This window comes from Aythya fuligula, chromosome 4 (genome assembly GCF_009819795.1).
Source record: "Aythya fuligula isolate bAytFul2 chromosome 4, bAytFul2.pri, whole genome shotgun sequence".
In the NCBI taxonomy this organism is placed as follows: Eukaryota; Metazoa; Chordata; class Aves; order Anseriformes; family Anatidae; genus Aythya; species Aythya fuligula.
Window position 1 is genome coordinate 75,012,400 of NC_045562.1, and position 16,778 is coordinate 75,029,177.

The window sequence follows — 16,778 nt, forward strand, 5'->3', positions numbered from 1 at the left end:
GGCCAAATTCTTTTTTTTTTTGGCTGCTTGGGAAAATATCTGAGAAAAAAAAGTCCCGACGCCGGCAAGGGGCTGTGGCGGGGCCCATCCTGCTCCCACGCTGTCGGGGGAGCATCCGTGAGGCGAGGGGCGGCCGTGCTGTGGGGTTTGGGGCTGGGCCACGTCGTAAAGCCCCTTTGGTTATTAACTTCAGCTGCTGGCTGTTTTGACGAGGGATTTTGCCGAAATTCGAAATTCAAAGGAAGCCAAACGCAGAGCAGGGGGGAGAGTTCCCACCCCCTGCTATTTTATATTTTTTCCTGGAAAACACGCTCGTTCCCAGCCCTTTTGGGAACACCACGTCGGGAGCATGGGTGCTCGGGATGCTTTCGGTGCCGTCTGCTGCTCCGAGCAGGGATTTGCCCAAAGTTTACCAAAACGGGGATTTCTGGCTCCCAGGGCCCGCCCCGCTCCTCTCCCGGCAGCATGGCTCGCTCGGAGCTGCTGGAAAACTTGGTGGCCACAGGACTACAGAATCCAGCAAAGCTCAAAAATAATCATAAATATAAGAGAAAAATCATAATAAAAATCATCATAAAAATGTTGAGGAAAAAGCCCCAACCTCCCCGGGGTGGGGGGGGGGGGGGAGGAAGAAAATAGGGATGGAGAATGGAGGCAACAGGAGACTGAACCCAAACCGGCAAAGACAAGCTTTCAGTAAACACCCATTTCAAAAAAAAATGATTGAAAGCTTCGGGGAAAATAACGGATTTCCTCACAACAGCAGAAAAGGCCGAGTTTCGCCCCAAAACACGCCTCAGCGGCACGAGCCGGGCTCTGCTTCGAGTTGCAGCCATCCGGAGCTGGGAAAGTTATGGGGAGCCGAGGGGGTCTCTAATTTGGGATGGGGAGAAAGGGATGTCCTGGGGGGGGGTCTGTGTCGTTGTCTCCCCTCCTCTCATGGGGCCGTGGCTGCTCGCAGCCCTCAGCTCCCAACCAGACCATATAGAGGCATCGGCACGGCCCGGACGGCGTTGGGAGGGGGCCGGGGGGACCCACAGAAAGGGGGTCTCTGGAGGGGGGACCCCTACACACACTCAAAAACAAGGCTGTGGGGTCAAGGAGTGGAATCTCAACCCACAGCCGCCCCCATGGGCTGCCCCGTGGCAGCCCCAACCACGCCACCCCATGCGCGCCCACCGCCGCCAGACCCCGTGTAAAGTGGGGTGCCCCCATCCTCACCCCACCACCCCCAAACTGGGAAACTGGGACACGCTGCTCCCTCCCCACCACCACCATCACCACCACCCCCCGACCCCATCCCCTTACCTCGTGGCCCAGCAGCACCCCCCTGCCCGGGGAAAAGCAGCAGCCCCAGGAGGAAGACGTGGTCCCCCCAAAGGATGGCGAAGCCCCGGCGCTTAGGGGGCTTGCGGGGGGCCAGCCTCGCCATGCCCGCGCTGCCGGGGGCTGTCACTGCCTCTGCTCGCCGCCGCCGGCCCTGCCTTCCCTCTTATGCTCTCGGGTCCCCTCCCCTCCGCCCCGTTGTCCCCCGCCAGCCCCATTCACTCTCCCCGGCCTGTCCCGCTCGGTTGTGGCCGGAGCCCCTTTTCCCAGCCACCCGGCTGCATCCTGGGGCCGAGCGGCGAGATGGGGGCGGCTGCAGGGAGGGGGCTGGCATTGTTCGCTTTTATTTATGCTGTGGTTCTTGGCCGAGCCGGGCTGACTAATGAAAACCAGACGGGCGGCGAAGGCTGATCCCAAACTTTATCCCCCTCCCCACACACCCTGCACGGGGACGTCGCACCGCAGCCACGGCGGCAGCCCCCCGGTGCTCCCCCAAGGAGAAACCTCGAGGAAAAGGGGACAGCAAAGCAAAGAAGAACCCCCAGCAGGCCGGCGGTGCCTCCAGGCGTGGCGAGGCGGAGGGGAGGCCCCTCGCTACGTTTCTGGCTGTTGTTTTTTTGCTTCTTGCACCAAGAGGGGATGCCGGCACCGGGACCGGGTGCCGCTCGTTTCCCTTCCTGCCCCGAAACCGCAGCGCTCCTCCGTCACCCCCACCCAGTTCAGTTCCTCTGCTAGGGAGCCAGCCCAAGGATTCAGTAGTTACCATCCTAATAATAGCGCTGTACCACCCTAATAATAAACATATAAGCATAATAAACTTGGCTGAAGCCACAGTACGGGGGCAGCTGCACCTCCTGCTGCAGCTCGCCCCGGGGCTGTGCAGATACCTGCCCCTCTGCGGGAGGGACGGGAGGGATGGCAAAAAATAAAACCAAGCCGAAAAAAATAAACCTACGCCGAAAAATATAAACCTGTGCAAGAACCAGAGGCACTGCCCTGCTATCTCCCATGCCCGCAGCTCGCTGGCAGCCGGGTAGAGCAGCTGTGCAGCAGCAGCCTGGCAGCCGACCAGATTTTTCCAAGGTTTTTGGCCACCAGAATGGCATCAGGGGCACAGGCCGGAGGGCAGAGGCTGCGTGGAGCTGTGAATATCTAAGAAATGGCAGCCGGTGGTGGCCAGGGCTGGCGGAGGGGACGGAGCAAGCGCTCGGTGTGAGGCTGGAGCCGTCCCATGGCAGACAAGGCCCCGCTGGCTGCTGGCAGATGGGACGGGCATTGGCACGTCCAGAATGACTCGGTGCTGAGGCATCTGCCCCCAAAATGCTGTGAGGGACGTGACTTCACCATTACTACACGTTGGCATCTCTCCTTATTCTCAGCAGAAGCACCTCCGCTTGCCACCAGGCCGAGAGCCTCAGCCTGCGGCCCTACGCAGGGCTTGGGATCACAGGGGCTGGTGGCCACCCTGAGGGGCTTGGGAAGAGATTTTTGGAGCAGAACCGGCCTCCTTCCCCCTGCCTCCAGCCCCGATCGCTCGATATCTGCTGCCAAAAGCCTGCAGAAGCGGGGGCACCCGCCCAGGCCGCAGCTGGGTCACGCAGCCCAGCAGCTGAGGCCGAGGTGGGGATTTTGGTATCCCAGCCCCAGCCAAGAGCAGCACGTGTTGTGTGGGGGCAGGGGACCCCTCACAGCCGTGGCATTAGAGGCAGAGAACAGCCCTCGCTATCTATTTTCAGCACATTACTGCCTTCCTCAGCTCTCATTCTTCATAGGGTTCAGCTCTCATTATTTATAGGGTTCATTGAGGCAGCCCCATGAGGTGCACGGGCACGGGGCTGCTCAGGAACACCCCAGGCACCCTCCTGTGGTCTTCTTCCACTGCTCTGTAAGCACAAACGCCTCCTTGTTGGCCTGACACGGATCCTTCTGCACAGGGCCAGGACAGCTGCACCGTAGCACGGCAGCTCTACATAAAGCAGCTCTACACGATGCCTTGATAGATAGGCCAAAAAAAAAAAAAAAAATTTGTTTCCCTATACCCAATTTCACATAATGTCCCGTTAATAAGACTGTAGGATACCACAGAAACTTGCCTCCTCATGCGCAGGCATGCAGGAGGCCACGGAGTGTACCTGGCACGCTGTGTCCTCCAGCTCCATCCCGCAGGGCTCAGAGCCTCGGAGACTTCCCAGGGGAAAGTCTGGGATATATCGAATCGAACCTGGGCACAGGACCCAGCACAAAGCTTGGCAAACAAGGCGGAGCCTTTCTCTTCTTTTATTTTTGCATCAAGTTTGAAGTAGCTCCTGCTGTAGCTAGACCACGACAGGGTTGCAGCAGATGGGCACATGCATGAAATTAGCCTGTGGAAGGAGAAAACCCTCTTCCCCATCAAGAGCCCTCAAAACTGTCCTCATCACCGTGGAATTTGAGTGCCTTCCAGAAGGGTATTAATCAACGGGGCTTTCATTTGTCATGCGGAGGTCGTTCACCGTCCCACAGGGTCTAATTTGGCCCGGAGAATTCAGTTTATCTGCTGATGTAGGGAGAAAAATATTAATATAAGTCTGACTTTCAAGCTTTGCTTGTGTGAAAGTGTCGCGTCTTTCCCATTTACATCAGCTCAGCTGAATTTGTTCAAGCCTGGGACAAGCACACCCCAGGACTTCGTGGTAGGGTCTGGGCTGTCCGCAAGCACAGCCATCCAGCTGGCGAGCCAGTAAATGCTGCATGAAGGAAGCAATTATATTAAAGTCTTCTTTACTGGATTAGAGTTTGATCTGGACTGTTGTACAGCCAGCCAGGAAGCACTATTCCTTCTTAATTAGAATCTCATTTCAGGAAAAGTGAATTATAAAGCCAGACGCTTTAACAGGCAGGCAGAAGCAGTTAACTTACCTGCTTGCGTGGGGCAAACCTCGTTTTGGCATCTTCCTCTTCCAGGTCCTCCTGTTGCCTTGTCCTGCAGCCTGTGGCACAACCACTACCGAATTTACACCCAACTTCAGGCAGCAGAAGTCCCTCTGGGAAGCCAGGAGCCTCCCTCCAGGAGCAAGAAGCCCCAGACCCAGCCATAGCCAGACAGGCGAACAGTAACACAACCACATTCGGTGCAGGACTTCCCAAAAAAAGTCACACTTCACCTTTCCTTTGCCATGGGAACCGATCGTAAGGGTGATTTAATCCTTCTGTTTATCGGTGAGAAAATGTGTCCCTGAGAGCATCAGCTCAAGCTCCTCACCTGCTCCCTTAAAGCTTCCTGATGAGGCAGCCCTCTAACCTGAAAGTGGTTCTCTTCAGAAAGGACTCCAAAGCACCCATCAAGAAAGAGGGGATTTAACATACATATAAATAGAACTATATATAAAATTGATTGATTTCTACAGCCCTCACTCCACTGCTTCCTTGCCCCAACCGCCTCAAGTTCAGCTCGTTGAGGGTACATCAACAGGCAGTGCAAAGCCAAATGCCAGCCATTAAATTAACTCGGTGATGAGCAAGGTAGAAATGAATGACAACAGGACTAGATCAAAGCTGCTTTCAGTTTCTGGATTTAGGTCAAAAGACTGCTTTCTCTTCCATCTTTGAGGTGGCAGCTCTGACAGCAGGCCTGTCGGTGAGACTCAGACACGTACCTGGCACCCACACAGTAACCGTTGTGTGGGGTGGGCATGGCAAATGCTGATCAAAGAACATTTCTGGTTAACTCAGAACAAAAGCTTGCACCTCCAGCATCCTAAACAACAATAACAAAAAAATACAGTTCCACCCTCTTTAAACTTGTGCAGATTTGTAGAATTTACCCTAAAAGTCTCTGTCTGGCAGGGGATTAAGAAGAGATGACTCCACTCTGGAATCAGCGCAAGACGAGCATGATTTCCTGAGTTTCTGGAAAAAAGTTGTCCCATTTTCTAACCCATGACTCCAAACATCAACAGTCTCTTTCCAGAGAACTGTAAACACGAGATGCTTTTCACCCAGCGTGAGCTTTATCTGACCCGAGGACAAGGAATTGTAAAGTGGAATGGATGTGAGTCATCTTCGCTAGCATCCGTCATGAAGAAGCCATGAGAAGGATGGATGACCACACCGTTCAAGGACGTGACCAGGCAGGAGACTGCCACTGCTCCTGGAAACCTGGCCGCTGACCTCGTTTTTGTAAGTTCTGAGAAAGTGCAGCTCCTCCTGGTGTCATTTGGAATGCCAGGTGCTTACCCCAGGGGGGAGGAAGAGACGTTGAGTGCTCCTCTAAAACACTTTCCTCCCCACACTGCATGCAAAGTGCACGTTTGCTTTGCAGTGTTTCAGAAAGAGCCCCAAACTTCAGAGTTCAGACACTCGTTGTGCAGCCCGAGACCGGCATAAGACATCCAAGAACAATTTTCAGCTCACACTTCCTGATATACTGAGGTATGCCTGGACAGAAAAAATTTAACAGAAGCAACCACATCTCCCCGAGCAATAGAAAAATGCTCCGATGTCATTACCAAATGAGGAATTACAGCTATTTCTTGCTGAAGCTCTCATGCTGCAACTCCAGTGACTCAGAGAACAGCAGCGACTGCTCAGAGTATTTTGGCAGTTACTGAACACCTTTAAGCAAGGTTAAAAAAATAAAATTGCAGCAGCTCTTTGTTTTGAAAGGTTTTTACAGCGTGCAGCTCTCTACTTCGGAGGATGGGTGCTCCAACTGCTTGCAATAGACTTACCTCTACCTCTTTGATTTGTAATGTTCTCGATTATTGACCTCTCTGCTTCTGTAAGGGAGCAATGAACAGGCATGCTAAGGCCATTAAAAAAATACCATCAGCTGTGTTATGTGAATGCAGGAAGACTTCCAAGCATATCCTGAAGCATCAGTATGGCCCTTAAGCTTTCTCGGGAGTGTTGTTTTTTTTTTTCTTCTCATCAGCTGGAAGTTTAAAAGCATTTTTCAGAGGCCAAGTGGCTTTAAATGAGCTTTCAGTGAGGCAACATCTTGCCATGACTAACACAACTGAACTTCTTGTAGCAGGGGAAAAAAAAAAAGCCTATTCATATGTATATCAGGGAAGCACATGACAAACCTCAGTACTGGCAAGTTTGAGCATCTTCTGCCTCAGCAACACACAAAGCTGCCTTCTAGCCCCAGAAGAGCACTCTGAAAGCAAAGCGGCCCGCAACCAAACTGATTCCAAAGGCAAGGCAGCGGAAGCAGCAAATAGGTAAAAGCAAATTTAGAGAAGGGGAAAGTTGTGAGGATGTAAGCCGTTCCCATAGCTGATCTATCACAGCCACATGATGCTGTATTGTTTTTAATCTGCAGTTTTCAACTTCAGATTTCCGAGACCAGACCAGGCAGGCATGGCCTTCTGGCACATTGGATTATGTTTTTGATTTTTTTTTTTTTTTTTGCATTCTGTTCTGATAAGCAGAGCACACCCAGATATATTCTCAGAGTATTTCCTTTCATAAAATAAAAATTTGTAAATCAAATAAATGCATGTAACAGCTGCTTTTACAGCATGTGCCAACACTAGCACATGCCACAGCTTGAAAAATATTATTCTAAATCTTTGTCTATGTCTTTGCAATACAGTGTAGTTCTACTGACCTTCCAGGAAATGATTTCCTATCATTATAAGATTTGATTCATTACATCCTGATGTGAACTCCGGGGATTACTGGCAGAGCTAGATTACAGCCACCACCGTGACCGCTCAGCACAGGGGTGAACCAAGAAGTTCTGGGACATTCCTAGTGAACACGACTGGTCAAAAAGTCTCCATTGTGCCTCACCCTCTGCAGGAATTTATTGTTCCAGTTGTTCCTCGAACAAAATTGCTGTAAAGATTTTAAGTACAGAACGCTTAAAAGTGTATGAAAAAGAAAGGTGTATGAAAAAGAAAGCCGCCGTTTGCACACTTAGGTTTCCTCAGGTTACTTTTCCTGTGTACACAGCAGATCTACTCTGCGGTGAGCCAATGAAACAGACTTCAGGCACCTATCACCAAGAACCACAATCTTTATTTTTCATCTTTTGCCACTGTGTTGCTCATTAAGTGCATAACCAAGCATCCTGTGGATATAAAAGCATCTAATGAAGTGAAGGGGACTCTCCCTGACAAATATTAAAAAATCTCAAAATAGTAAAAAAAATAAAATAATAATAATAATAATAAAAATTCTTTGATTAGATTCTCCTATTAACACAGGAAGACAGCAAACCAATCAAAAAGTAAATGTAGTCATGACACCTTCAGTTTCAGGTACTAATGATATCCAGCTTAAACAGCTGTCACAGTTGCACTAAGTTCTTAACTGAGTCCTTGTCCTGGTGGATAGTCAGTGGTGATGACAGCACGGTTTCTTTCCATTTTGTCCATAAGGACAATGAAAATACATTTCATGATTGCTGCAATAGCTGCTACAAGTTCACCTGATGTTATTTAATATTTTTTTTTCCAGTACAAAACAATTACAAACAGGTTTTCTACAATGAAACATTAAAAAAATAAAAATCTCAGTTAAAAACTATTTAATTTATATAAAACTCCTATTTCAATCAAGTAGTTATAAATATGTTGTGGACCAAGTACTGCCAAAAAAGTATTTTGGAAGTCCATAGCAGCACTACAAGCAACAGCCACTTATTTAAAAATCTGTCATTCACTTCGCACCACTGATCCTTTAATATCTTAAAAAATATGGCAAGACTCTGTTAGCACAAAAAGACATCACCGAATGCCACAAAACATACATTGCATGATATTTACTGCATTATCTATTTCACTTCACAATCTCCTTTACAGAGAAAGACGCTGCAGAGTTTACTAGGCACAACACGCTTTCATTTGAAGAGGAGATCCTTATCAGTTCCAAGGCACCTTCCTCCCTAAGACACGGTTGGTGATTTTCTGAAAGATAAAAACAAAGGGGTAGAGACCAGTATTATCCCTCTAAAAATTAAAAACACCCAGCATGAGCACAGCTTATATACGTGACTCTAAGAAATGACTGTTCACAGGTTTTAGGACAGCTACAGCAGCCTCGCTGCTTCACACTCATCAATACAAAAACCAGCAGGACATCCCTGTGCTGGCTGCTGTGGAAATTGTTGGAAACAAGAATGAAGAGTCAGAGCACATCTTGACATTAGCTGATAGAGTTTCCATAGTCTCTTTTCAGGTTTTGAAGACAAAGCTCTGGGGTTCACACAAGCCTCTCATTCCCTGAGCTCACTGGAAGGACACAGAAAGAAGGAGAAGTAGGAGAATTACAGGGAAGGGTGACAAGGATAGTGGAAGACACAGAAATTGCATTTTCTACAAGAAACCACTGAAGAAATTAAGACTTTTCACCATGGTGGGAGGGATGAGCCGTATCTGAAGAGGAAGCGATGAGCAAGTGAACGTCTACGTGATTCTGAGAAAGCCTCAAGTAGGTGGAAAGGTGGTGTCAGTGACAGACCCAAGAAAAACCACAAGTAGGCAAGTTCGTGAAGGAAAAAGCCCTCACTAAGTATATCAAAGATGCCTCAAAGCCCCTTGGACATCACACAAGATGGTTAAAGCACCTCAGAGGAGCACTATGGGTGCTGGCTCCCTTACACTGCTCTTCTCCAAGCACCTGCTAGTATGACCCGCTCTTACAAGGGGCAATTCAGGTACTGAAACGTCGCTCTGCTAGCTCAGCCAGCATGCTGCTGGTGTTGTGAGGCATGGCAAATATTTGTGAGGCTTTACAGCAGCATGAGATGAAGAGCTTGAGGTGTCTTACAAATAGGGAATGATAGAGGCATCCCCTGATGTGACCTTTTACATTACATAGAGGTGTATTTATACGTACAAAATGCGAAGCTGCTGGCATAAATCTGAGTGTGGAATGGCCCCAAGAACTTCATGAAGCCTCGGGACTTGAAAGCCATCCTCACACAGCCTCTGAGCACACCTTTCAGCGCACAGACCAGCTTGCAATTTAATAAGCAACCCCAGCGAGCGATGAGATGCTATCTCCCCTCTTTGCTCTACTTCCTGGAAGTGGCTATGAAACAGACTAAGAAGAAAACCATGAGGCTGTCAAGAGAAAACGTAGCCAAGGGGACGAAAAACAAACAGTAGAGAATCTTGTAAAGCAGCAGCAAAGTGCAATTCATTTTTACACCTCTAGAAATGAGCGCTGTTTCCTTTGAGGTAGCGACACCTTGTGGTCCCTGTCCTGCATAGGCTCTAAAAAAATGTCATAAACACACAAAAAACTTCAGTACTCCTAAATACTAATACTTTATAAAAAATAAAAAAGCTAGAGGGAAGTATGTAGCTTGATAACTTTGCTATTTCCTTTATGAAGGTTTCTCTCCTGCTTCGTATTTACAAAAATAACACTAATTGCATCTAACAGAAGAGCATCAGTAACAGAATAAATTCATATCTGCTAAATTCAAAAATAAATAAATTCAATTTGACGTGACTAGGGTTGGAAAAGTTCCTTATGATTTATGCTGCCATCAGATCAGAAGTCTGTCTCAACTGTAGTTTTAAGTATTAAAGGGCTTGCCCCATTCCCTTATCTAACTACTGTAATTTTATGCTCTATTTGAAAGTAAAAATAGAGAAGGGACAGAACATCAGCCCAGACCCATGCGTATGCTGTGATAAAAATAACTTTTCAGATAGCAAAGTTAAGAATTTAACAATTCCAAAAGTTCAGGCAGACTGCACAGCCCTCTCAGCTGCCTTCTAGCACATGAATGTTGATGTTTGCAGTTATACCAGGATCCCCTCCTAATTTAGTAATAACAAAACTTAGTTTGTTCTCTTTCCTTCTCACCACACCACTACAGCAGCATAGGAACAACTCAGAACAAGCACTGCCAGCCCTTGCTTCTCAGCTGGCCTGTATGAATATTTGTACTTTACAAAAGTGGATTTTGGTCAGATGTATTTGTTAATTTGGGACCCTGTTTTGAGCCCCACAAACTCCGTTTCACCCCCACCCTGTAACCTGTGCACTAATTTAAGTTCATCATCATCATCTGCTCCCTACAGATGATGAGAAGAGAGATGCTGCCTCCAGGGAGCAGTGTGCTCCGCACAATTGTTCACACTGCAAACACACAGCTGTGTTTTCTTCCTTGGGATGCATTTTTAAGAAGCTGGGGTGCATTTTTCCTTCTGAAGCGCTGACACAAATTATATCAACATGCACTTATACCCAACATACCTCTAAATGCTGCTTTGAGGGTTTCATTCGCAAATGATACTGGCAAACACTTGTCCATGGTCGTGTACGTAAGGATGAGCGTGTGTGCACACATTTAATTCACTGCTTCCCTTCCCAGACATTAAACATCCTTGACCTGTGAGCCCTCAATGCATGGCAGAAACAGCCTGCACGTGGGTACTGGCAGCTAACCACATCCTCAGAGCCATCTGCACTGCAATCAGTGAGGTGCACACTTAAGTTTTGCTTCTTACATGTCCAGGAAGTGTCCCAGAGCCATATTACATCGTGGCTGATATGTAATAAACTTAGGGCGTAAGTACTCTTTGTTATGACAATAATGAATAATAACAAAGCCACAGGTGCTTGGAGAATGCTCAAATTCTCATTTACTGAGCAAAAACTAGAGAAGAAGATAAGACATCCCCTTCCTTCCCAGCTGTTTCATTAGTGCTCCTCTGCCAGCTATTAATGTTTGGTGGTAACCTACTGAGCTGCACCCTGAACTGTGGCACGAGTACATCCTTCCCCACCAAGACGTCCAGTGCTAGCCTGTCAAATCCAAAGAGAGAAGGACAGTGAAGATTCATTAGGGACAAGTCATGCCCCTGAACACTGACCTGGAGTCAGAGAATAGAGGCACCATGCCCAGCTTTGCCACTGACCCAAACACGGCCTCAAGTAGGCTACTTGACTATCTAACCCCTCTCCCTTCCCAAGCTTTGTCTCTAGATGCATGCCAATTGATTTTGGATAGAACAAGGCCTTATACAAACCTAGCAGGGGGCAACAGATATCCTCCAGAAAACTGCAATTAACATAAAAGCCATGTTTATTCTAGAGCACTGATCTGCATCATCAGCAGTTCACAAACTTGTCACTGTAAGAGATGCTCAGGCTAGTTTGGATACTGTGACAGATCATTTAAATGATAAAACCCTAGATTACGTGATTACGTATGTTTTATAGTCTAGCTTTCGTACCAGCATAACAAAACAGTTTTCTCCTCCTAATATTCTGTGTCATCTTTGGAGCCATTCCACAAAATCTGTAGCTCTTTTTTTCCCCGACACACAATCGGATCTGCTTTAGAAACTGATGCTCTCAGCAGCACATTACCAAAATTCTAAACAAACTTATTCACTGTATTTACAGCTACTCACTACAGCTATTCTGCATCATCAAGGAAGACAAAAGATTACAGTATTTACTGCAATGAATCACCATCCTCTTGCAATCAAAACAACACTTGTACACAAAACTTTCAATATGATTCCCTCTTCTTCCAGCTGATTACACTGCTTCAAGTGAGTTACTGCCAACAATCATCAACTCTGAGACCTTACTGTACTGGCATCCGAGATTCTCAGACTAGTGCAAAAATATGTTGTGAATATACAGTGTAAAAGCATAACAGCAAATTGAAGTAATTCTAGGCATAAGTACCCAAAACCAGATTAGGAAGGTATTCTGGATAATACGCCACGTTACACGCCCTCGCTTTTAAAATCCAACCACTGCTGTTCCTGACAAATAACTATTATTCCAGCTCTGGGAAAACAACTCAGCCAGAAAAGAGTTGCAATGCTAAAAACTGAAATGTAAGCATAAGATCCAGAAGAAATAAATCAGTTTTCATTTTAAATGCATGCCCTTAAACCAGTGAGGCCTCTACATTTCATTGCCTGCTTCCTGAGTTCTGCAGAAGGCTGCATTTATTGGTACATGGGTTAGGAAGCAAGAAGGTGAGTCAGGTTAAAACCTTACTGTTTGTAGTAGACTGTTGTTTCCCATCTTTTAGCTTTTATTGTCTTAACAAAAAAACGTTTGGGTGGCTGAAACAGCTCAAAAAGGGATACACTGGTCAGCCTGAGAGATGTGCTTCACAGAAGGGCCTGATTAGCCTCCTCTGTTTTATCACATCACTCGCTGTATATAAATTGATAAGCTTTGCTACACAGAAATACAAGATAAGATGTGTGTGTATAGGAGGAGAGAGGGACAGAAGATTTCTCCTTGTTACTCATTGTGATTAACCTAGGAGTCTCTAGCACACTCTTCAGTCTTTCATTAATAAAACCTGAGCTTAACCAACACATAAAACACTTGTTAAAAAACTTGGACAGCCAGGGAGGAACAATGCTAGCAGCAATTGTTGGCTAGGACAGAAGCAGCTCCCTGCAGGGATCTCTCCACCTCATGGCAGAACAAGGCAGGATTCAGCAGAGCCCTAGAGTAACCCAGCCAAACTGTCCCCGCAGATCCTTCTCCTCCTTCTCACCAAAATCCTGGAGTCCTCACCTGTGACCTGCTGCTGGTTGTATGGTGTGACCACAGCACAGGAACTGTTCATAAACTGCTGGTCAGTGTTTGAGGTTCAAAGCTAGTCACACCCACACTAGGGATACCAGTTTATTCTGGAGAAAAGTTAGGAACAACAGCTCCAGGCTTTTTTTTTTTAAATACGGCTACAAAGCTATCTGTGAATATTGTATGCTAAAGTCATCTACAGCAAGGGTGCACAAGAGCTACAGCAGCAGCCTTCAATTCCAGGAGCTTATTTATGGAGTATCTCCTTTGGATATGCTCCACAGCCCACCTTGTTCTGCCCTCAAGACTCTGCACATGGCCTTTTTTGTGTGCTGCTTACATGGGACTATGCTTCCTTGTTTTTTTTCCCCTCCCCTACACAGCATGTAGGTACTGGAAGATTTCCAGGTTAGATGTTTGGTGGGTTTTTTTGTTTGTTTGTGGTTTTTTTTGTTTGTTTGTTTGTTTGGTTGGTTGGTTTTTTTTTTTTGTTTTTTTTTTTGTTTTTTTTTTTTTTTTTGTTTTTTTTTTTTTTTTTTTTTTTTTGTTCCATGTTTTTATAAGCTTGACTTCTCTGACCCTAATTATCCTAATCACCTAGAATCTGCAAAATCATACCACAGAATTAGCACTCAGCATTACTATAAAGCTTGTGACGTCAAGGGAAAAAAAAAATCTAACAGGTTCCAATGTAAACAGTTGACCAGAACACCTACCATCTTGTAAAGCTGTGCTTTCAGGCGGTATGAGTTGTATTCCAATTTTCGCTTCTCTTCCTCTCGCTTCTTCTGCACCTCTGGCAGCTGCTCGTAGATCCTTAGTGTAAATACAAAAAGTCAAAAATAGTGACTTGGCAGGAAGGAATTTATCGAAATAAAAACCATTCTCATTTTTATCTTCACATTCTGTTAAAGGCTACTGGCCTGTCAGAATTGTATTTGGGGGTTTACTAGTGTCACACGTGGAAAATAAGCTCTGAAATAAAAAAAAATGAAGGTGCCTGATGCTCACCCCAGTGTCAGTGCGCTGTTCTAGGCTGGTTTATATGGTGCCACCTAAAGAAGGGACCTAATTGCTAAGGTGGCAGAGCACTGCTGACACTGCCTCCCCCATACCTTCCTTTAAGATCATAGGGCTTTACTCATTTCATGACAGTGTTTGCCAGGAACCATGCAGCTTCAAAAAGATTACAGTCTATGGGACGTGAAAATGAACCGTGTTCAAAATTCCAGTCCCATTATATTTAAGGCAAGACAGATACTATAACTCCTTCCTTAACATACTGACTTGATAATCAGCAATAGGAGGAGGAAAGGAAGAAAAAAAGAGTTACAATACTGCAAGGGTACACTTTTTAAGAGACTGCTTCATTCTTACGTCAATATGATAACAACTTTCCATAATTACTGTTCCCTTTGAATATTTTAAACGCATCTATGCCTTCAACTCCTATTATCTGCAAGTGCTTCAACCCATTCCATTCTGAACACTGCAAATCAATACAGCCCACCAGCAGGCAGGGAGGAGGGGCATCTTTCACAGTTGTCTTGGTCCTAACTCCAGCAGGAAAATAAGCAATTCTTCAAAATAGTGAAAGAAGTGATGGAGGCAAAGTCAACTTGCATTGACTTGCCATTTAGTCAGTAGAACTCAGGTGTTACTTCCATGTTTCAAAGGACAGAAGGATTAGAAGTTGTCAGGAAAACAAACTAAAATGAAAGTGAAAGATAACCAAGTAGGCAGAATCAACAAAGCAAGGAATCATATGCAAAATTTTGATTGGAACTGACTTTTATGTCCTAATTCCCCAGTATCAGCTAGGGAGAGGCACACTCCTTTGTACAAGTGTTACACCAGTGTGTGTGTACCAATCCATCACAGTTGAACTGCTGAGCTTATGTCCTCTGAAGGCACGGAAATACAAATCCAACACCAGGAAATTCCTAAACAGGCCACTTAATATTGCATCTATAAAGACAACTGCTATTAGATTCGAAAAATAATAAAGAAAATAAAGGAATTGTTTCCATGACCTACCTCTTTGCATGTATTTCTATTCTCCTACTCTGTCTGCAGCTGCTCTTAAGGCCATCTTTCTAAAAATGTCACTACCCACAATGCTGCTACAGAAAAGAGGAAGTAAACCATATTTGGATGCTTATTTTCCATCTCTGATGCTTTGCTGATAGGCAGCAGAGGGTGTTAGGTCTATAGAAGTGCTACCGGAGCGGGGGGTTTGGGGTTTTGTTTTACTACCAACTCACCATTCGCTAATGGCTTCACCATTCTAGGGCTCCCCTCAATGAAAGATCAAGGTTTACCACACACTGATTCACCCCACCACAAAGATACTTAGAGCAGGAAACGGACAAATCAGAATTGTAGGTAAACTCCTTGAAAATGGTTTTCATTAGCTCTAGCTAATTTACCATGAGAAATTCCATTTATACCCTTGCAGAGAGAAAGCAAGAGCTTCTGTACTCATTATAGGTGTGGATTTCAGAAGAATGGTACAGAATAAATTACTTCTCAGATCCAACTGAGAGCTGGAGTATGACAGCAGTAAGAACAAAAAAATGTCACCGAGTGCGACTGCCTGAATCAGTCTCCATAGAAATCCTGCTGACTTCGGTATTATGAAATCAGAGTTTCTGAAAAATACGTGAGTTCAGATATGCTGATTACACAGTCCAAGTGACCTGGATCCAAATCCATTTCCACTAAAACATGGAGGCACATTCCTGGGGGAGCTGGCATATTTACCACTTCTGTCACCTTTTAACTAATGCCCTAAAAATACTGTTAAATGCCAAAGGCTATTTAAATAACACACCTTTTTTTTTTTTTTTTTTTTTTGTCTCCTAACATATATATCACAGGGTTTATTATATATATTATGCATTCCAGTGGATAGCTTGCAGATTCACTACGTGATTTAGGCTGGAAAGGACCTCTGGAGGTCACCTAGTCCACCTTTTCCTCAAGGCAGGACTAACTTCAAGGCTAGATCAAGTTGCTCCGGCCTCATCCTGCCAACTTCTGACTGTTCCAAGTGATGGAGACTGTACCATCTCTGTGGGTCCCTGGTCCAGCATTTCATAACCATCTATCTTTGTGAGAAACTCATTTTCTTGTCTCTCTTCTTACATGTAACACATCACCACTGCCACTTGTCCCATCATCATACACCTTCAAGAGGAGCCTTTCTTCTGCCTTCTCTCAACTCCCCTTTTCTGTCAGGGGAACACCACTGCCACATCCCCACCTCCAGCCTTCTCCTCCCCAGCTTCTCTTCACACACACGTTCCAGCCCCATCTGTCTTGCTGGCCTCCAGCAGGCTCAGGCCACTTGGTTAATAATGCCCAGAACAGGTCACAGGATCCAGTTGTGGTCCCATGAGTACAAACCAAAGGAAATATTTGCTTCTCCTCACCTGTATGCAACCCACAGTGTGGCTACCCTTCATCACTGCAGGAGCACAACTGCATTCAGTTTGCCATCCACCAGGCCACAAAGCCCTTTTCTGAGGGGCCACTGCACGAGCAGCCAGTCCTCAGGGGCTGCCGACACCCTGATGGGGTTGCTGTGTCCCCAGGAGACATTTGATGCTTCTTGTTGTTGATCTTGGCCCTTTCCAGCCTGCAGAGGTCTCCAGATGCTCCAGAGCTACTCTCAGGCATACTGGCTGGTCCTCCCAAAAAACTGCTGAGGTGTGTTCCACCCCATTGCTACTGATGAAAATGACCCCAAATAGACAGTTCTGACCCCAAATACTGTCCATAGCACAAACCTTTCCCTTCATGTAGCACTTGCATTTGGTGCAACAAAGCACTTACACCATCAGAGACAGCTTCGTGAGTTACTGATTTATGTTTAAGTATTTCTGCTGTTTCTCAGGTGGTACCTTTCCACCACCTCCTCTTGTATCTCTATCATTTCA

The 16,778-nt window shown here is 46.1% G+C and overlaps 1 protein-coding gene across 1 annotated transcript in view; it reads right to left on the reverse strand.

Moving 5' to 3' along the window:
• Positions 1-7,455: 7,455 nt before the first annotated feature.
• Positions 7,456-16,778, reverse strand: part of ALMS1 (ALMS1 centrosome and basal body associated protein) — a 69,487-nt gene continuing 60,164 nt past the window's right edge. The window contains exons 18-19 of the mRNA XM_032187003.1: positions 13,554-13,653; positions 7,456-8,222 (exon numbers count right to left, since the gene is read on the reverse strand). Coding sequence (XP_032042894.1) covers positions 8,178-8,222; positions 13,554-13,653 — 145 coding nt within the window. The 3' untranslated portion in view covers positions 7,456-8,177. The remainder of the gene's footprint in view (positions 8,223-13,553; positions 13,654-16,778) is intronic.